At 42.0% G+C, this 22,595-nt stretch overlaps 2 protein-coding genes across 2 annotated transcripts; one reads left to right on the plus strand and one right to left on the minus strand.

Annotated features, from left to right (window-relative positions):
* Positions 1-69: 69 nt before the first annotated feature.
* LOC139922883 (protein phosphatase PTC7 homolog) lies at positions 70-13,490 on the minus strand. Its single transcript, XM_071913513.2, has 6 exons — positions 13,020-13,490; positions 9,127-9,306; positions 7,607-7,805; positions 3,689-3,812; positions 3,444-3,573; positions 70-3,071 (listed from the first exon to the last, which is right to left on the minus strand). Exons 1-6 carry the CDS (start codon positions 13,219-13,221, stop codon positions 3,013-3,015), a joined length of 894 nt encoding a protein of 297 aa, XP_071769614.1. The 5' UTR covers positions 13,222-13,490; the 3' UTR covers positions 70-3,012.
* A 571-nt stretch (positions 13,491-14,061) lies between these two features.
* prnpb (prion protein b) lies at positions 14,062-16,317 on the plus strand. The gene is made up of 2 exons (XM_071913501.2): positions 14,062-14,119; positions 14,721-16,317. Exon 2 carries the CDS (start codon positions 14,725-14,727, stop codon positions 16,285-16,287), a length of 1,563 nt encoding a protein of 520 aa, XP_071769602.2. The 5' UTR covers positions 14,062-14,119; positions 14,721-14,724; the 3' UTR covers positions 16,288-16,317.
* Positions 16,318-22,595: the final 6,278 nt, after the last annotated feature.

The raw sequence follows: 22,595 nt of genomic DNA on the forward strand, positions 1-22,595 counted from the left end.
AATATTACCAGGTCCCGCATCATTAACACACTCAGACAAACGCATTTAGTATAAATACTAGATTCTTTATTTAAATATTGTACATATTTTAAAACATATTTACAGAAATTAGACCTGCATTGTTACACTGTAGACATAGGTGTATCTTTCACACACACAAACATAGCTTGCTGGAAAGAGGACAATCATACCTTGTACTGACTGTAGAAGCACCTTTGAAAAACTGCTTTACAGGAGGACAGGAGAGAAAGATTGGGGAAAGATTTCACAGACATTAAGCACTAAGCAATGTGACCAAGACGAGACAAGCTTGCAATGCCGGGAAAGGCCTCTTGATTACAGGTCTAGCTATTTGTTAAGGCTGAAACTGTGCTCACCTTCGTAAGTTAACAGCACCACACCGCATCTCACCATTCCTGCTTCTGCAAATAGGTTATATCTTTCTGACAAACATAGGCCCACATTTTAGGTAGATAAGTAAGTATTGAACCTGTATACACACACCATTCTTTCTAAAGACACAAGAAAAATAGAGCTAGAATTATGTGAAATTATTATTTTTTTTCCGTAAATGAAGTACAGCGTTGTTCATCGGACAGGAGTTTAGGGGTGAGGCGAGTTATAAGTGATGCCAACTTAGTATATACTGTGCATGTGCCACTGGTGCAAACAGCTAGGACAGAAATCATGCAGTAAGAGAGAATCCAGAAAGTAGGACAGATAACACTCATAAGACTGTCTCCGTTATGAGTACAAGGAATAAACACCAGTCAAATCTGAATGATTTAATGTATAAATGTGTTCATTGTAGAACTCCCACTTCTGTGTTTGCCGCACCGATGCTCTACCCCAAGGAAGAATTGTTTGTTAAAAATCCTGCTTTACTAATGCAAAATAGATGCTGGGCGGGGGACTTCCACAACGACAACCACTGTATGATTAATTGAACTTAATATATTAACATGGTTTTTTTTTTTTTTTAGATGAAATGACACAGTGACAATATTGGTCTCCATCAACACAATGTAATCTTTAGAGCCGGGCTTATAGAACAGCACCCTAATCATGTGTTTATATGGCTTTCCTTCTTTGGTTTTATAAAACCTGCCTTGTAGTTTCTTACAGATAACCAGTCACACAGAACTAAAACCAAGAATATGAAACAAACACAGTTCTGATCAAACAACTTTAGGCATAGAAAAGACATTTTAATGTCCCTCTGAATATTTCCACCAAAAATACGTCTGGCCGTCACACACGATTCAACAAGTTTCCCATTGATCATATATACGAGCACAAGGAATTTACAGTATTGCTGTATGCTGTTCTTACTAACAAAGCGTAACGATATACGCAAAGAAAGTGTGTCTTTGGTGCACCTGCTTTTAAACTGTAAAAACATTGTCCAAACCACTTGGGCGAGTTTTTAAAGGAAGGGACAGACTACCAAGACCAGAACAGTATTACCAAGGTCTTTGATGAATGCAAATTCATGAAATCCAGCACACACATTTAAATACACTCATTACAATCATGGTGATCATGTTCATATAAATCATGTCAAGTCATATACAGACATTTGAATTACAAAAGAGAAGCAGCAAATAAACGTAAAGGGAAATAAAGAACAGAAAAATAAAACACAAATATCACACACTCATCGCACATCTGATCCTTGTTAAGATAGCTGAATCTTTTTGTCATCCATCACACTGAGCTCTAAATGTCAGGAAACACTTCAAACTTTTACTCTTAAAACTAAATAACAAAGTTAAAAAAATACATCTTTTTCTTTAAATTCATGCCTGACCTATCATTGCAGTTGTAAGCATTCCCAGATGCTAGCTTTAGCTTTGTGAGATAACAAATATCAACATTAAATACCACACACATTCAAATAACAGCTTACACTCACATGTACGCGACACACACACACACACCTCTAGACATTTTTAACACCTGCTGTGCACAACCCTACCACACTACTGCTGCAGCTATCAATCTCAGCAAACATCTTGTTCATTTCAGCAAATGGAAGTGTGGGATTGATAAAGCTTACTTCAACATTCGATCCTATACAAGAAAATATATTTATGAATGCATGTGTACATCTTCCACAACAGTAATGTAATAACTCTTTGTTTGAACAACCAAAGCAAAGACAATGTAAAGGCCAGTACATACCCCTAAAAACACACAAAAAAATATTTACAGCTCATGAGGATGTGCGCACAGACAGATCCCTCAGCCAAGTGACAAAACCTGATTAACCCTTCACTAGTAGGCTGTAACGTTTAAGGTTTCTCTTTACAATGTGAGATTTTTTTGAGCTTAGCTCTTCCATCATGCACATTCCCAGACCCTGAAACCAAAGCCTTACTCTTCACTCTCCGATCATACCTGCCCACTCATAACATCAGCGTCCTCAGTCCATCTAAATTCCTCAACCTCTTTTCAAACACACATATTTACAACATGGAACAGATAGTTTAACAACTAGAATGAGAACAACAGAGACAGTCGGGTTCATCAGGCAACACTATCACTACTCTTTAAAGAATCCAAAACCATGGCTTACTCCTCTTACAGTATCACCGTTTATACATGAGGGTGACAGAATTTCAAAGCCGTCAACCTCATCCCGCCCTGCACTCGGGACCGTCCCTTAGTCACATCACCTAGGAAGTGTTGACACCATGCGATGAGACATGGGAGACTGAAAGGCATCCCCTGGCCCGCTCTGCTCTGCTCCTCCTGCATCATGATCAACATGAGAATGTCCTAGCTGCCTGCTTCCCCTCAACCGTTGGAGCACCAAAACAAAACAGAGGAAGAAAACCATGAACACGGGTGGACTTCAGTCCCACAGCGAGGAGTGTGTGTCGTGTTGGTGGGCCTCCCCTGTCAGCCCACAGGGAGCAGTGCATTTGGGAGGGCTGCAGGTGGAAGACTCAGGCAGAGGGGAAGGGAGGATCAGCCCAGAGAAGCACACACACACACTCACACACACATTTAGTCTGTATATTCAGCCACAATGGACAGCAGCACCGTGATATCATCTGGCTTCCCTCCTGCAGAACAAGACAACAGAGTATGAGGAACCTTGCCGACTCTAAACACCAATTCATGCACAGCAGGCTGGAATTTCAGCATTTCAGGTGCAAGGCCATTGGGCCTTCAGTGTCACCAATTTTTAAAAGGCACAAAAGGCACTTACTGGGGAACAAATGACTGAGGATCTGGGGGCCATTAATACATTTTAATCGAATGTTCGACCAAGTCAATGCCCAATTTTGTAGTCTGTTCCCAAACGCCCAAAATCTTTTTAAAACGATAGCCCTTTACTTTTATTTTAAGGACCTGGTGTGTCAGTCTAAAATAAAATAAAACATTTACAACAGAACAGAATAAAAAATAGCAAACCTCAAAAACAGCATGCTTACCTCTTACATTCAGGCCATTGTCACAGGCAAACTGTGCAAAAGGGGACATGTAGTTGGGGTCATAGGCTAGGTCATGAGCTTGCTTTGCAATGCTCTGTGCAGTCTGCAGGATGCTGTCATAGTTGGTGGTCTGAAATGAGCACAAATAAAAAGTGTTACAACATGGAAGAGGTAACTGCATGTATGTAAAATGTACAGCCAGATATGTGTGGATGCGTGAATGAGCTGACATCCCAGTGTGACACCTTGAGTTTTTTGAGCTCCTGCAGGATCATATAGTCTGGCATGTTGTCAAAGAGGCCGTCGGTTGCCGTCAGGATGATGTCACCCAGCTGGACGTCAAAGGAGGAGCTGTCAGCTGCTTCAGGACTAGAGGAGACAGAGGGGCACGGCAAGGTCAGTCACGAGCGAAACAGGAGCATGCAGAGCGAGAGCTGCTACCAACTCGGTTTTCCAATATGGGACAAAGTAGGTCAAAGGTCACTCTGGCAAATCTTGAGGGTGGTGGGTAGCCTGGTAAGACCATCCTGATCACGTGACCTCACATTCTGTTTCGCTCCACGGATTAGTCTGGACTTCTAGCCGCCCACATCGATTTCAGTGGGCGGGAGTACTTGCCTTGACAGACAAACTCCTTCAGCCAATCAGCGAATCGAAATTCAAATCCAGTCGGAAGAACGGCGAAAACGTCTTTTCCGCCGAGAAACTCTGCTAGTGCATACTCTTGTTCTTGTTTAATTGTTGTTATTGAGTCTATTTCTGCAATAACTGCACTTATGGCTGTGTTTACTAATGTTAACGTTACCGCTCGTTGCTTCGGGAGACGCCATTACTGTTTTGCCAGCGGCGGCCTGTATTTCACGTCATCAACTACAACGCAGTCCCTGATTGGCCCGGTTACGTCATCAACTACGACGCTGTCCCTGATTGGCCCGGTTACATTGTAATTTCAGGAAATCGATGTGGGCGGCTAGAAGTCCAGACTGATCCGTGGAGCGAAACAGAATGTGAGGTCACGTGATCAGGATGGTCTTACCAGGCTAGGTGGTGGGGGCATGGGTGTTTAATCCGACAGCTGACGGAAGCAGCTTGCCCTGTCTGTCTCTGCCAGACCCTACAGGCCCCGTGTGCTTGTTGGCTCCAGACCCAAGTGTCCAGTTCATTTCCTGGGAGCCTTTAACCTTCTGCCCTTGCTTCCTCTATGTGTGTTTTCTTAATGGACACACAACTGAGCCACAGGTGTACCTTAAAAGAAAAGTTCACTTGTTCTTCAGGTGCAATAGAAAATGTAAGATTTAGTTGTTCTAATAGATTAAACGAGTGGAAAAACAAAATTCCAAAACAAGACCTCTTCAGTGTGACAGCCCCAAATGGATTAGATTAGCGGTAGCATACGGTTTATCCCCACTTAATCAGTCTGCCATTGTAGGAATAAAGTAGTAACACCTACAGTCCTTGGTTGACTTGGCAAACCTGTATGTATGCTTATAGCTTGTGTGTGCCTATTGTGTATTGGGCTTGAAATATTTCTAATTTCTGAACTGTGAGAAGTTTTGTTTTGAGAGACAGCTCGCTTGATAGGTATCCCCATGACAAGGACTTGAGCTGTCAAAAACAAAACAAAACAGGGGAACAATCATCCCCAGCTAATAGATTCCCATGCATATCATGTATTTTTAAACTGTTGGTGAATAAAATATCTAACCATCTTGCACATACAAAGAATTTTTATTTGCTGCTATCCATTACATATTTAATTGCTGCAGCTGCCCACTAATATCAGGATGGCCTGTGTCAATGCTCTAACTATAAACACTTAAAGATTTAAATAAAAATACACGAGGAGACAGACAATCTGTCCTCTTACAAGATACTTTGAGAGAGGCAGGGCGTAGAGAATGTTACATCCACCCTCTGTTTGTCCCTTTGGCATTTGAGTGTGGCCCCACACACTGTTGTTGGCATAATAGTTGAAGTGAGGGGCTGCCGTCACATGGCTCAGCACAACAAAACTGCCAGCACCCAGGAGATCACGTGCATTACAGGCCGCGTTGTAAAAGACTGCATGAGGCTGTTTGGAGCCACAGAAATGAGGCCACAGAATCACGTGACTCACTCCAGAGCATAATACAATCCAATAATGATGAGCATAAAGCACCATCAGATAGCTCTGATGGATCTGTTTTTAAATGTAACAACAAATGAATCAAAACAACTTAATTTGAAAACCATCCAAACCATTTGGGGATATCACACGGAACTGTAAATTTCCCAAACTTGTTTCCCAGTGTTTCTATGCTGGCCAGAATGGCAAGTATTTACATGTGCTGATGCCACTAGTATTTTCAGTATGTTCTTGTTGCACTTGTTACATATCTGAAACAGCAGTGGTAGTGACCTTTACAGGCCAGCCGGTGGCCCGTGAGTTACTGCTCGTGCTGCAGCTATTTTTTAGTGCAGCTGCACTGTAACCTAGGGAACCCGGAAATAGCGGTGACCAAAACTCAGACATGACAACAACAACAACAACAACAACAACAACAACAACAACAACGGCTGCGGTGAAACAGCAACAACGCCGGCTGAGGGAATATGAGGATTTGGAGGCTGCTTATTATATCTCGCACTGAAAAAAGAAAAGAAGAAAAAGATGGCATGATCATCTGCTAAATCAAACCAGGAAACAAGACGGAGAGTTTAGCATGAGATGTTAGCATTGAGATGTAACGTGATATTTTAGACCAATTGCAGACAATCACGCAGCGGGGGCTGGTGTGCAAAGAACTGGACTGGTTCTGCCTGCAAGCCTGTGCACTCTGTGGAGTAAGGCTGCCAGGACCAATTTCAATATTCGAATTTCAGTCGAATGTCAAAAAATCATAATAAATTTGAGCCCCAACCTGACCATCGAATGCACCAAAAAAAGCAGTATTTATTTATTTATTTACAGCCGATTGAACTGAATGCATAACTGGCTCCCCATGCCGTGGCTCCATTCTCTGTTGCTGTTGTGATATTTTGCGATCTCTTCTATTAGCCTGCTAGTTTGTTTTTAGCACAGGCATGCTTGCTAGTGGCATCATGACAAAAAACAGCCAGCCTACCTAACTACTCTTCCGAGCGATGTCTGGAAGATATTTGGATTCCTCTCGGTAAAAGACAAGACTCAGCAGAACACCAACTCAGATCTTTCAAGAAATTAAATAACAGAAAGGCCACATGCTGTGAATCAACTCTGGGTAGAATACAAATCTGTTTTGAACACATTGTCTGTCCATTGTGCCCTGCTTTCAGTTTTTCAATTTGAATCAAATTTGTCTAATTTCTGTCAATTCATAGTCAAATTTGAATTTTTAGGTGGAACTGATAGCCCTACTGTGTCTGAAGCCAAAGCAGGGCTTTATTTTTTCCACAAACATGTCCTTTAGTCTGTAAGAACCTGCCGAACCTAGTTTCCACAGCAAGTATACTGCCCGCTTGAGTGTATGTTAGCAGTAGGGCTGTTCCATTTCAGAAATTTTGGAATCGACTCCAATTCCAAGAGTCAATTCCAGACATCATTTTTCTTGATTCCAAAAACCTAAAACGTACAGGATGCAAGCAGATCTTGTAAAATAAAAAGTGCAATATTAATTGGCGACGTTGTTTTAATGTAAGCCAGTCTTTTGTTGCAAATTTGACATCTTACATACTTTCTCTAACTAAAGTACTGACGTGTGGTGTAGAATTAGAAATTTTCTCAACAGACAGCGACAGTGTCTAATACCTGGTCAAATCTCTCCCTCTCCCGCTCTCTCTATGTTGCTGGGCAAACTGGAGCCACTTGTACACTTATCAGAATCGCCAGAGAGGAATTCAGCTCTGGGATTCACTCACATTTTCTGTACTGTGTGGAATCGACTCCACAGCTTTGGGGTCGATTCTCAATTCCCCAAATGCCTGGAATCGAAGAATCGATTATTTTTGGAATCGACTCCCAGCCCTAGTTAGCAGTAATGTTAGTTCTTATGTGGTAGCAGTGAGCTAGCTATGGCTTTATTTTTCATTTTTATACTGTAATTTGTGAAGACATTCATAGTTTGCAAGGATGTAACTAGCACTAATCTAGTTTTCACTTGTTCAGGTATATTTTCTCAAGTTTATAGTCTGCAGAGAGCACTGACCTGTCACTGAGCACCACCCCTTCTGCCCCCGGGGGAGCAATGGACAGCTGGAAGGGGGTGTTGAAATAGTGCTGTTGCTCGTCTGAGCGATGTACCACCTCTCCTCCCCGTACCACCAGGAAGCCCGAGTCACCAAGGTTACACGTGTGTAGTTGGTGACTCCGCCGGTCCAGAACCACAATACAGGCTGTGCTGCTCCCTAGAGACAGAGGAGAGCAAAGAAAGATGAGGGTATGGATAAAAAAGAGTGCAAAACGATAAATAAAATGAAACGAAAAAATAAGTTCTTACATGTTAAACTAAGGCACTTTAGGACAGCTAAATTCTAGTTTGATATCAGTAATTTCTGTCATACTTATCCCACAGTTAAAATGTCTACATCCATTCTTTCCAGTTTGGACAGAGAGGAAGAGATGAAGCATATTCAGTATTTCACTTTAGGAGTCGCTGGAAGGGCAGAATGCTGCTGAAACAGAACGTTGCCATCTTTATGCACCTGGTCCATTACATGCTTCATAATGTGTGCCACAGGTGGCAGTAGTAAGCAGGTAGTGGGTGAAATTGAGATCACATTATGCAATACCTGAGTAGTCTGGCACCAAAATAAAAAAAATAAGGGCCATGTCCTTTCCTTGTCTCAAATCCCCAAATGGCTGCAGCCAGCAGCCCAAGTAACCTTGAGCAGGGACAGTCAAGCACACACCTTGTCACAGCGTCCCAAAATAAAAGTAGGCCATTTGACAAACATCGTGACAAGGGGGGTAACATTTAATGTCAGCACTGGCTGTGGGTCCAGAGACACCGAGTCCCTGTAGATATGTGACCTCTGTCACATGTTCAACTTGTTCTAGCTTTTAAAATCTCTGTGAACCCTCTAGCAGTGTCAGTTACAGTTGGATTCTCTGCCTTTTGGCTGCTCTGGTATGAGGTGAAATGTTCACCGTGGGGAAAGGGAGAAATGTTTAGACCCATGACGTCACTGAGACTCGATCTCCAAGCGGTGGTGTAACAAAACACAGCCTGATCAAGTTTGTTAGTTACCTCATGGGTATTACATCACTCAATAGGATGCAGGTCTAAGCCTTATTTGGGGATAATTACACCCCTCACCCCAAAAAACATTAAAAACAAAAATAAATTGAGAGAAACAGCAAAACAAGAATCGTTTTCATTGGTGAGAGTACTGTACCCAAAAATCCCAAAGAAAAATCATATTCCTGTTCATTATTTGCACACCCCTCTCTACAGTTCATGCTCTTTCTTTTTTCATTGGTGCAAGGAATCTCTGACATGAGAATGAGATGGACTTACGCTCTGGCTTGAGTTAATAGTGAAATAATTTTGTGCGTCTCTCTAAGCAGGGCCTCTGCTGTGCAGGCAGTCTCCGACTCATCCTGCAGCAGTGTTATTTATTTCACCGAGCACAACTGTTTACATGGGAGGCTGCATGACTCACTCCACCAGCAACTTTTTGCGCACCTTCATGTATAGTGTGTGTGTGCACGCGTGCATGTACTCACCCAGCAGGGGAACTTTGTTCTGTAGGAGCTCATAGTAGCCAGAGGTAAGGATACCCACTGGGTTGCTAGGAGTGAAGCGGCCTTCCTTCACAAGCCGCTCACACGTCCGCATCAGGGTGGCAGAGAACTGAGACGGGTCGACACCGTAGTCACGCCAACCACCCACGCCATCTGCAACACCTGATGGACAAATTGGAAAAATACATTTTACTTTAAATGCTTTTTGCCCCACAAACCAAACTCACCCTTGGTGGTGAATATTTCTATTGTTCCTCGCAGCAGACATCAGTGTGCTGATGTTATCAGCACATATTTGCCTCCCTCAGATATATTGGTATTGACACGGATAAAATTTGTCCTGCTGGTGCGCAACCCTGGACATTTATTCTTTGTCAAGCACATACTGTCTTGGTAAGAATTTGATGCCCATGTGAGGCCACACATCATTGACAATGTTCAGTACAATATTGATATTGGTACCCTGAATCCAGTACCAAACAATGATTTTTTGATGCATTGCATGCATGAAAACAACTCAATCATGTTTGTTTTCATAAAGCCAACCAACTGCCTCCACAATGCATTTGTCAAAATATTTCATTTTCTCCAGCTGTCTCATTTTGCTGTGTCACCCCAAAAATGGCTGCTACCGGTAAAAGAGAGAGAGTGAAGGAGGTTTGGGGGAGGGGGACTTTTAGCAAAAAGCTAATTTTCACTGCCCCATAGCACAAAATGACCAGTATATATTTGCAGGGGATTGATGGGGTTATATTGATCCATACCAGTGAATCCATGATTACTTCAAACTACTTCACTGGGTGCTGAGATTTCTGGCTTTCAAAACTCACTTTCTGGACACCAGACACGGCACATATGGGTACTTTAGGCATTCACACTTATTTTTGGATGAAAATAAACAAGTGCTGTAGATTGCAATATTAAGTGACAGTTTAAAATGCCGTCGTCAATACATTTCCAGATTAGGGTGCATATTGAAAACTTATTGTATGGCATAAGGTCATATCGATATTTCACAACACTCCCTGCCATTAAGTGTTTCTGCAACATTCAAAAGCTCAAATTAATCCATCTTTAAGTATTTAAGTCCCTGATCTCCTGGCAGAGAGGTGGTGCAATGACCCTAATAAGAGGCCAGTTTTCCTTCCTTCACACTTAAATCATACTTGACTGAAATTCCAGTTGACACCATCAGTTTGATTAAGCATTTCACTGACAGCAGGTTTAACAGTGTGTCAGGTATGCTAATTTAATTTCTTAGTGTTGGGTAGCTGTCCAGTTACTGATGCTACTGGCTAATGTTGGCACTCGTACAGTAGTTTGAGCCTGTCAACATTCAGAGGTCAATTTGATTTTACCTGTCAGTCATCCGGACGGTAAAATAATGTACTGGGGTAAAATGAAACCAAAATGAAAAATTACAGCTCTCTGGAATCCCACAAATTATTCACCAAATTCTTTATGCAAAAAGCTGGAAGGTGTGGCTAGACAGGCTACAGTCTTAGCGATTTAGTGCCTATGCATTATAAATATGCAATATATAAAGTGTATTTTTTTCTCTTCTGTGTTCTTATTCTGTATGAGCCAATAAATAAACCAACTTAAACTGAGTTGTTTGAATGACAGGTAATTAGCTTGTTGGTTTGGGTATCAAAAAGGACATCTAGAATCTAGGACGAAGCATGACTCTGTTAAATATTTATATGTTTTGCTACAATGCATTCCTATTGTACAACAGCTAAAAACCCTGTGCTCTTTGCTTACGGATGTCCCAATCTAGGCTAATTGTTTTTGTCTCAGATACCGATCCAGGTTATTAAATACAGAGTGTCTGCCGATACCAAGTGTGCATCCAATATTTTAAAATTGTATTTAAAAATGTAAAGTTTTTTAAACAGCTGTGCATCCTCTAATGTTTGCTGCCTGAGTGCAGACTTCCTCTTTGTATTCCTACTATCTGTGAGCTCGTACTTCTTCGAGTTGTGTTTCTTTAAGTGCCTGGTTAAATTAGTAGTACTGTAATTAACATTGGTACTGCCACCCTCAAAACACTTGCACTGCAAACATTATAATTAACTGTTTAACTGCTTTCAGTCTCCAGTTTACAGTAGCTCCAGACTGCAGACATGACTGCAACCCAGCTGCTTTCAACCCATGTGCTGCACAGCTGCAAGTGGTGGATGACGCTTATTTACGGAAAATACAATTTATTTATTTTTTTTACATCAATTTGTATAAATGGATTATTTGGATTGAAGAGAAGAAATTAAATACTTAAATGGATCAGAGGTTGATAGAACAAACTGTACCGATGCCAATACAGCTAAATTGCCGGGATTGTATCTGATTCCAATGCTGGATATTGAATCGTGCCTTCCTCCTCCTCCTTGAATCCGGTCGAGAGACACAGAGAAGGTAGCAACAGCACACAGTCAGATTAAAATGCAGCACCACATCATCCAACACCCAAAACCAAAAACCATGAGTATGCTGACTTCTTGAGAGGGGGAGTGGGGGAGAGTCAGGGCTGGAGGATTGGGCCAAAATACTATAATCACACTATTTTTCTTGTTTTAAAATGGTATAAGGTTCTCAGTTATGTCACTGCCACGTACATCACTGTATAATAAATACCCATGAGCATGTTTCTCCTCTAATTCAGATGATTCTCTCTTTAAACTGGGAAGTCAACAATATCATGTTTCTTTGTCTATAAAGAACAAGATATTGTATGGCATTGTTCAAACCTTGGAGTGAATCAATACCAATAAACATTCAAATATGATATTTCCCTACCCTAAGAGGAACATAAATGACAGTGTCAGTTTCTCTTTCCATCATTCTCTGGGACCCAGGATGGAAGATCCCTCTCATTAGAAACTGAAAGACAGCAAGAGGGCCACCAACACCCTGGGGACCTCCACTTCAAAAACACATCTATCCAATACACTTATTGCAGCACATATAATGTTAGAACGGCAGATGAATCAAGCCAAGCTGCCTGTGTCAAAACATTTTTACTACATTCAGCTACTGTATCTCATCCCCAGCCCAATAAGGAGTTTACCACCAGTCAGACAGGGACAGACTTTACTACCAAGCGTCTCTGCTTGCCATGTGTAACACGTGAACCACTAAGACATTTTCCAAAGTTGATTGCTTTTTCCATAACGTCAGCCCAAGCGTTAACGACGCGGCATACATTGTTTGTAACATAATACAATACAATGTGGAGATGACGGCCGATCCACGTGGTTAGTTCAAGCATTTTGCTGTGTTTACCCTCGTGTCAGCTGGGTAAGGACAAAGCATTTACACTCGGCTAGGCTGCTAACGTTGTTAGCAATATGGCTGCCTCCATGCTCAACCATTCTGACCTTTGTAAGACATTGTACGGTTTAAGTCTGAGACATTTTAAGACGGAAATGTCCAGCATTTGGCCTCATTAAATAAAGCGTATATGGATCGCGTCCTTCCGTACTGTTTGGTAGCTCGTATCGCCGCTGTTCTTCAGTGGGATGTCTTCTAGGTGAAAGGTCATTTGCAGTTTCACCTCAGAAGTCCCCTCCTGGAGAGTATCCATACTCATCTTTTCTATATAAATGATATAATGGCATCTGCATTGAGCGCACTGATACGTTCTAAGCATTTCTGGCCTTATGATAACGAAACATTACCACTGTATAAAAATGTTTAGGTAACTGGCCCATCTGGAGGGGGTGGGGGCTGTTGTGTTTTCATCCGAGTGGTCCGTGCACGTGCAAGCTAGCTCACTGAAGGTCACCCGACCACACAGCGCACATACACACATATTAAACAGAGAGGGCACGTGGATTAGCAAATCAATTATAGTCTGAAAACTGACAGCACCTTACCCAAAACATCGGCGGTCCTGTGTGGTGCTATGAAACAGGCATCATCCCCGTAGCACATCCCTTTCTTCAGGATCCCCTTGCGAAAGTCTTTCCCGAAGCCATAGCTGGCGGTGACCAGGCTGTAGTCCCGGCCGTCGGTTTGAGAGAGTCCGCCCAGGACAGCCCTGGCTACCAGTCTGCCATAAGAGAGTACGGATAACATCACCCAACGACGAGCTCCCCGTCTTTAGAGCCCAAACCCCACACTGTCCGCCCCGGCGCCTGCTACTTCTTCTGAACGAGCCCCGCTGTCTTTTTATCCGTCCATTCGACACGACTGGCCCAAGACTTCCCGAAACGAGTTGCGTTAGCCCAGCAGATGCTCTAAACTCATAGAAACGTCACCGTCCGAAGTAAATCACGACTGTTTATGTTTCGGCACATCTCATAAACGAAGTTCCTCCGGTGGGCACTCTCCTTCCCAACATGTTTCCAATGTAGATAGAGGCTGCTAGTACATACGGGGCTTGACGGTTTACGATCGCGACGTCACATCTAACTGCGCATGTCAGGCCTTGGTGTGCTCTTCATTACAGTTACGGAGCGTGCCGTGTGGTCGTCGGGACGTTTTCAGTTGGGTTGAGCCTATGCTGCGGGGTTATAACAAAGATTGTGTACAGTCTGGTTATAATAAAGCGATGCAGAAAGAGTAAACCCATCTGAACTCACTCAAAAAAGTTTTCCTACCATTTTAGACCGACACAAATCTTAACGATGAGGCATATATAATACATAGTACGCCTAATACATCTTAGTAGGTGATATCAAAACAGAATTTACGTTATATGAGGATAGTCTCTTTTAAGGAAAGGGCATCAATCCTTTTTTTCCTGACAACATTATTGATCTTTGTTTGCATTTGCGGTTGTTGGCCTTGTGATGATCAACGACTGGAGGTCATAGTTTTCACATCTATATATCCTGCTGGGTATCAAAACGAGCGCACCCCAGCCAGATTGACCCACCCAGAGACAGAGCCCACAACATAACGGACCTAAGCGGATAACAGCCTTTTATTAAAAACAAATCTTCGAATTACGCTGATAATTCGTCAATACACGGTAAGAAATAATCAATTATGCAGTTCGACGGTGTCAGCATCTTATATAAGTTACTGGTAGGCCCCGATGAGAGAAAATGAAGCCAGTAAAGGCCAGTAAAATACTGGTGATAACATGATCATAATGGATATTATTCAGTGGGCCGGATGATAATAAGATAGCTGCAGTGGTTGTTGCCCGTTGAATTCCAAAATAATATAAGTGTTTCGTCTTCATAGCGGGCCGATAGTGCTGGCATACAATTGATTTTTTCCTACAGATTCACGGAATGATCCGAGAATAACAGAAATAATGCTCAGACATGCTCAAATGTCTGAAACTTAGTTAGGATTTCATCTTAAAGGATTGGAATACATTTGGTCCTATGGCCTACAGAAGCAAATCTTGATATTGTTAACCCATTGTAAACCATATAGGTCATTATTGACTGAAAAATGTCTTTCATGCATGACAATCAACATTAGGCTGTAACGCATGTTGTCTTATAGAAGACAGAGTAAAATAAGGACAGGCGCTGTTTGTTTTTATTAGGCCTAAGCTATCTTAATTGCTTTGATCATCATGAACTGTTTTGCCCATTTTGAAACACTTTCCTCTTCAGGGCCATGATGGGAAGGTTGTATGAAGTGGCCCTTGTGTCTCTTCTTATTATGTCCCTCCTGAACACTGAATCAACATGGGCTAAAAGAAGTAGCAGCAGCAGTGGCAAGAAATCCTCATCTTCCAACAACAGGGGCTCATCCTCATCGCCGTCTCAGAAACCATCAAAAACAACCAACACCCAGGCGGGAAACTACCCCAGACAGCCACAGAGTCCCAATAGAAACCCCAACCCATATCCTGCTGGTGGAAGTTATCCTTATCCAGGACAAGGCGGCAGCAATCCAGGAGGATATCCCAACCAGAACCCAGCGGGTGGGGCCGGAAGTTACCCTGGAGCCGGTGGTTACCCCAACCAGTATCCAGGCAGAGCCAATCCAGGAGGATATCCCAACCAGAACCCTGCAGGTGGCTATCCAGCTGCAGGTGGCTATCCTAACCAAAACCCAGCCAGAGGGAATAACCCAAATCAGTATCCCGCTGCTGGAGGCTACCCGGCAGCAGGTGGCTATCCAGCTGCAGGTGGCTATCCTAACCAGTATCCTGGCAGAGCTGGTACCAACCCAGGGGCAGGGGGATACCCTAACCAGTACCCTGCTGCAGGTGGCTATCCAGCTGCAGGTGGGTATCCTAACCAAAACCCAGGCAGAGGGAATTACCCAAACCAGTATCCCGCTGGTGGGGGCTACCCAGCAGCAGGTGGCTATCCTAACCAGTATCCCGCCAGGGGAGGAGGGTACCCTAACCAGTACCCCGCAGCAGGTGGTTACCCAGTCAGAGGAGGAAATACAGGACAGGGCTGGGGTCAGCCCGGTACATATCCGGGGGGTTACCCAGGCGGAGGGATGGGAGGTTCCCCCAACTGGAACCCAAACAATAAGATCCTCAGTCCTCGCTATGGTGGAGGCGGCTATGGATACGGTGGTTACGGGATGGGAGGGTCTCCTTTCTCGCGTTCTGTTCATAGTATGGGACACCACCCCTCTGTCCAGTCTAAGGGTTTTGCAAAGAAAGCCATCATGGCCGCAGGTGTTGGGGCTGTGGCAGGTATGGCCATAGGCTATGGACTAGGGCGCTTCCCTCGACCACATTTCAACTTCCGCAACCCCGAAGAAGAGCAATATTACAACAACTACATGTACCGTCGCTATGGCTCCCGCTCCACAGACGAAAATGACTTTGGCCGCGATTACACCTACAAACCTCCACCACGTGCGCAGTCTTATGACAGCTTCATGGACAGCTGTATGAACAGGACTGAGCTCCTGAAAGACCAGGGCAGCAACTCTGAAGTGAGTCTGACTCCAGCTCCTAACGGCCAGGGTGGAGGCGGTGTGGATGATGACGACACGGTCAGCATTGAGGAGATTGGCTACCCAGCCCTAATCGAGCAAGTGAAGGCCCGGCGCTGCGTTGAGCACTACATGAATTACTCTGAGCGCTTCCTGCAGAAACAAACCGCTGAGCAGCAGCTCCAGCCCAGCCGTAGCAACCCTCTGAGCTACGGGCTGATGCAGCTCTTCACCTCCATCCTCATGCTCCTCAGCAGCATGCTCCTGCTCCAGTGAGAGCAACGTTTACCTTCCATCATGTCCCATTCGGTTTTCCATATTAGTGTTATATATTACTCTGCACTCATTTCATATACTGCTGATGTATAGTCTACACAGAACAAGCCGTAATAATATTCTTATAAGTTATTTGGGCCATACTTCGTTAAGAGTAACACTGCAGAAAACAAGCAAACAAAAGGGAAAGAAACATCCATGTGTATATACTGTAGTAATTGAAGGAGTCATTTTTAAGACAGGAATTTGTTTAGAACTTTACTGTTGGCTCTTCTTTGTGTTCTAAAAGTCACATTCTTTATTAATTTTGATAGAATTTTATTTTGCACCTCATGCACTTTTTACGATTCCTACTGCACATGATTGAAAATTGAATGCGTAAAAAACAGGTTCATGCTAGTGCATGGTGTTTCAGTTTTTTGTCTATATATTTCAAAGTATGTCCCAGTGTAAAACAAGATATAGTGACACTAAGAGTTTTATGTATGTACAGAAACTTAAATATTTTTAATGTGATTAAATTAATGTTAGCATTACATCTTTTTTTTTTTTTTTTTTTAACGTTTGTTCAATACCCTTACTCAAAGGAGAATTTTATTTTCATCAGATACCATCCAAAAGTTAATAATCAGGATCACGCTATTAATCTTGTGTGAGCATCTATAAACAGGGGTGGACAAAGTAATGGAAACACCAAATGAAAAAGGGCTTGAAGTAACTAGATCACAATTGCAAAGGCAGCTATACATGTGAGTCATATTAAGTTGAATGCCAATCAGCAGTATGTGTCAGCTTAAAAAGACATCAAACAATCACTGTTTTTATAAGAAAGCTTTCAAATGTGGCAATGGGAAAAGTCTGGGCTCATGACAACATGTCAAACATGGATGAACTGCATCTGCAAAGAGGAACAGTGGTCGTAAGTCAAAGACCACCAACAGGGACAGACAAACATTTTACAGGATAGTTGCTAAACAAACAAAACAACAGCCTCAAAACTTAGCACATAATTAAATCAACAACTCTGTGACACAGAGCTGTCATTCAGAAACCTCTTGTATCCAAGGCCAACTCAAACGCCATTTTGTCTACATTTGGACTGGTTTACCTTTTGAGAAAGCCCAAAAGGATGCCCTCAACCCACAGTATGGGTTGGCAGCTATTAAACATGGTAATGGATTTGTAATGGTACTGGCAGCCATCTCATAGGAGTCATTGGTTTGATGATTGCTCTGTATCGTTGTATAATGGCCAAGGAATAGGAGGCCATTTTACGGGACTGGATTCCCCTACGGTGAAAACATCCCGCATGATGTTCTCATACTCTAAGTTTTCCATGGCCTCCCCTGTTACCGGATCTAAACATCATTGAACCTTTATGGAAAGCTCTGGAGCGCAGAGTACGAAGTAGATTTCCACCTTCTTCATCCCTCAAAGAACTGGAGATCTTCCTTATTGAAGAATGGCCCGATATCCCGGTACAAACAGTTCTGGACTTGTAGGACAGAAATCAAGGGAGAATTGAAGCTGCTCTGAAGGCAAAGGGTGGTCCTACTCCTTATTAGGTACATGATACTCACATATAGTTCCATGTTTCCGTTATTTTGTTCACCCCCTGTACAAACCTGGCTTAGATGTCAGCGTTAGACCATAAATTCTAGCATCCCAGAGTAACCTCCGCCTATAATTTCGGTACCGATTATCCCTCCTCTACACATACAGCATACTAACACTGCACCTACACTTAAGCTTACACTTAGCTCTCAGTATCTCGCCCAATAATTCCCAACCTCAACTGATCTTTCTGACTTGAAATTGCCCGCTCAGCAGTTCAGAAACCACATTGTCCCTACAAGCATGCTCAAGGGATTGATGTCCCTGCTGGTATGAAACAGTCTGCTGCATTGCATAAGCAAATAACAAAGCATGAAAAATGAATAACAGCAGGAGCTACAGATGGTGCATGACTTCACACCCCTGCTACCATGGCTACACTATCATATGGTATATTAAAGGCTGCTCAGTCTCAGTTATGCGATTGGTTTCCGTACCTTGGGCCTTGACTGGTTTCACCTCTTTTCATCCACAGCCGCTGAATGCTCTTATAACTTCCTGAGTGAATCGGTGTAGGATAAAGCTACAAATCCACAACTTCCCCAAGGGGGGTTCCCTGGCTTTGCAGCCTTGCTGTCCGGTCTTGAGTGCAAGGTCAGCTTCTCTCAGCCGCTCCCTCTTATCTACTGCATCGTCCCATGCGGCACCGTCAGTTTTCATGAAAGAAACAGTTTGTTGAGCATTTGACCACAATATTAGGTCAGGTGTTTGGCTGGTGCTGACTTTCTCTGGTGGGACTGTAAATTGCTCTATGTCTGCTTGCATTTCCCCCTAGCTGTCCTAGTGTGTGCCTGCCTACTCAGTAATAATTATGTCAGAACTTGTTTTCCTTCACATTTATATAGTTCTCTTTGTCTGACCATTACAGTTAGCTACATTATTATTTGGACTACTACTGTAACTTTTTTTGGTTTTGCTCCATTCATTCACCACAATGTATGAATGAGTTTTAATGAGGTTAGACAGTGCAGACTGTCAATGTCATTTTTAAGGGATTTTCAGCAAAACTAGATGAACAGTTAAAGGGGGAAAAAAAATGACTGCCCTTTTTATTCATTGTACCCCATTTCAGTCTGTCAAAAGTATTTGGACAGTATACGGTTGTATTGAGTATAGTCATTATATATTAGTATTAGTATATTAGTTAGTATGCTGTCAAACATTGTTAGTGTGCAATACCTTCTAGATGTTTGAAAACCATCAATTTGACCACGCTCACATCTTATTTTCAACTTCTCTATATAGCCTTTTGCATTTTAATGTATCTTTCCTGCAACAGAGCTTTACAACTGTAGCAGTTTTTTCTACTATTTTTTGGGGAAAATACACACATTCATTTTCTTAGATACACTTAAGATGAAAAAAGGCTAGAAGGCAACTTGAAATAAGATATCAAGAGTCTGGCAATGTTTCTAGATTGCAGATATAAAGAAATCATTGCATGTTTATATATACATTGATTATTTTGCTAAATATATATTGCATTATATATTTTTATGTAGTTGTTTTAACTACAAATACATAAAAATAACTGCTTTGCTGTATAGGAGTATGAAGTCAAAACAAAATAGTGTATTACTGTCCAAACACTTGTGAAGCTCACTGTACATCTGGATTTGATCATATAGTAATGGCTCTTTAGCTTGTAATTGTAAATATGTTCCAGCTATTGAATTGTTCTTAATCTGTTGATCCTACTTACATTTCTCTTTTCATTATTTTCATCTATCAGTAAATGTCTTTTCATACTCCACCATGTGGTAGGGTTGGGTATTGGACTTTTATTAGTTCAAGAGGCATATGTGGTTCTCCTTACTGATTAAGTTCTATCACAATTCTCTTTTCGGTTATTTTATTGTATATTTAATTATAAAATAATTACTCGAACACACTGGTGTTCCTGCCACTTCACATTTCAGCAGACCTTGTTCAGGGCAATTATTTTTGGTTAGTTTTGGTTATTTTATTAAAGAAAATGACATTTTCAGAGTTTTTTGTTCTCAAAATATCTAAATCTTCATTACTTTTAGCTCTTTCAGTGTCTTTATTGAACTACTGTATGTGTGAACACAAACTAATGAGAGGTAGTATTGATTTTTGTCCGTAACATACAAAAGCAGTAGCCTATAATGACAGAAAATCATCTGCTTGTTCATTTTTATTGATTCTGGTACTTTTTTTTCAATCCAAATGGAAATGGATTTAGTTTGTAATTGGATTTTGATACCCAACCCTACAATCTAGGCTGTAGAATATCTGTAAAGTGCACTTATTTCTCTTTAAGATTGGATATTCTGTGACTGCGTCATTGTGCTCATATGTTGGGAATGTAGACATCTTTGTAGATCTATTGGTTTTGACATGTAATTGTAAAAATTTTGGGTTTCTCATGTATCAAATAATATAACTAACATGGAACTGGTTTGTCATGGATGTTTAGTTGGTAAAGTCAAACAACCGATGTTTTTCATGCCTAAATAATGTTAGAACACAAATAAATACCGTCATATATATTCTTCCTGTTCAGTATCTCCTTTAAAGCCCCTATGTGTAGAATATTTACCTCAATAGGCTATATCATTCTGAGTTTAAACTCAGAATTCTGAGATTAATCTCAGAACTCAAAAAGGCAACATTTTTCATGTGGCCCTAATTCTCGCAATTCTCAAATTAATTTTGATAGCATAGTGTAATGGCTTTAGAAAAATGAGACAATTGTGTATTCTATGTGTTGCTTTTTATGTGTTTATTTTATGTCTATTCTGTTTGGCACAAAATGTGCAGGACTGACTTATGGCACAAAGGAGGAGCGTCAACCAAAACAGGAAGATGACTGCTCAAGATCTACTTGCTCATAGGCAAACAAATACACAGACAAGTACAGATGCTCCAGTCCCATGGCGCCTATAGCTAGGTGTGCAAGGAGTCAAGACAAGTTATTGTCAAGAAGAATAGATACACTCTACTATATTGCTTCACTCCGGTAGGTTAGCTGTCTGAGTATCATAGTAGCTAGTTAGCCACTGTTTTGCTAGCTCAAAGTAAAACATTTGCTTGCAAAAAATTTTTTTTTTCCAGTGGCAAACATGCTCTTGCAAACAGAGGCGCCGCTAGGAATCTTGGGTCCCCTGACAAAAGCACATTTTAAACAAATGTACAACATAATATTAATTAAAACTGAAACAATAAAAATATATAATATATAATATATAATCCCTGGCATGTTGCAGGCCCCCTGCATTTCTGGTGGCCCTCTTGAATCATTCATGGGACAAGCAGCGTCTTTGCGACAGTGATGTAAAACACTTCCACTAAGTGACTCAAGGGGTCGCCAAAGTTATCAATTTTCAAAATCTACTAGCAGGAGCTTAAAATACAAAAGTTGTTGTACATTCACCTTTCAAAGACATCTGTTGCTCGGAAACAAGTAACCTCAGCCTCCTCTATGTTAAGATTATTATCTTTTTTATTATTGCTGTCATGGTATATCTTTCTGGAGTTTACTCTGCCACTGACACAAGATGCAATAATATTCATATTTAGTTAGGTTGTTATTTCAGTGGTGGAACTTGGACCAACATAATCATCATCGTCCTAGTCCAAACAATAAAGGACTACAAGAAGAACTATAATTTAATTTAAAGGAGCTTTTATTTGAAAAACAATTAATTTATTGGCCTCTTCATCTCTCTTCACTTGTTGTCCAAGTGGTAAAAGGTTAAACTAAATGTCCCTTATCCAGGTTACGATGAAGAAAAGCACCGCAGGTCCAAGTGTGAGGAAGATGTTACTCATGGGAGCGGGGGCAGATGCGTTCTTGTGGGCTCGCCAGTGAGACTGGTTGTGAAGTCGTTGATCTTGCTGAGAGGAGTCTGTCTTCTGGCCATGCCCATAACCATGCTTCGGCTTACCAAGGCCGAACCCGGTGGCAGCGCCTCCCAGCGCGCCGGCTGCCGCCGCTCCTGCCAGCTTCAGGCCCTGCTTGGAGAGGCCACGGCTCTGGGAGGGGGGCGCTTTGTTACCGTCATCCTTTCCTTTTCCCCGGAAGAAACCTCCACGCTTGCACTGTGCACCTGGGCACAGTGTTGCCATGAGCAACACCCATACCCACAGGATGAGAAGCTTCTGCTGGCCAATCATAACTGGAGATTTGTGTCCTGCAAAAACAAATCTACATATGTTACTAAAAGCAGCAGGGCAATGGTGAGGGTGAATATCCTAAATGTTTATTGCTTGAGTTACCAAAGTTAATACAGTGGACTTTTTCGCTCTAATTTAGTGTTTATTTGTTTTTTGAGAAGGGAACAACAGCACCTCAGCATCAGTTGTCTGTGTCATTCAAACTGGCATTAAACCTTTTGATATTGCCCATTGCACATCAGAAGTCACATGCTCACCAGCGCTAGCAGAACAAACAGCGTCTAGAACTATCCCCATGTTCTGCCAACACTAGGATTAGTCAGGCATTTTGTGTGCAATGCATATCCCGCCCTTTCATAGTGCATTTGCACATTTGTTGTGCATTTACTGGCCACTGCAAAACAGTGAAAAACATACAATACCATCAAAATGTGTGGAAATGCAATTACATGTAGGATATGCAATGCATTTGGAAAGAGATCATTTATAAGGCTTAAATCATACAGGAATTAAGTGTGTATGGTTATCAGTCATGGTCAGTGATGTAATCCATC

This window comes from Centroberyx gerrardi, chromosome 2 (genome assembly GCF_048128805.1).
Source record: "Centroberyx gerrardi isolate f3 chromosome 2, fCenGer3.hap1.cur.20231027, whole genome shotgun sequence".
Lineage (NCBI taxonomy): Eukaryota > Metazoa > Chordata > Actinopteri > Beryciformes > Berycidae > Centroberyx > Centroberyx gerrardi.

What these genes read in the sequence shown, in the direction of transcription:
- LOC139922883 (XM_071913513.2), bottom strand. Translation starts at nt 13,221, where the DNA reads ATGTTATCCGTACTCTCTTATGGCAGACTGGTAGCCAGGGCTGTCCTG. An exon ending in CAGGACCGCCGATGTTTTGG is followed by an intron (nt 9,307 to 13,019) that starts GTAAGGTGCTGT and finishes TTTGTCCATCAG; the next exon opens with GTGTTGCAGATGGCGTGGGT. An exon ending in CAATGGCCTGAATGTAAGAG is followed by an intron (nt 3,072 to 3,443) that starts GTAAGCATGCTG and finishes CTTGTTCTGCAG; the next exon opens with GAGGGAAGCCAGATGATATC.
- prnpb (XM_071913501.2), top strand. Translation starts at nt 14,725, where the DNA reads ATGATGGGAAGGTTGTATGAAGTGGCCCTTGTGTCTCTTCTTATTATG.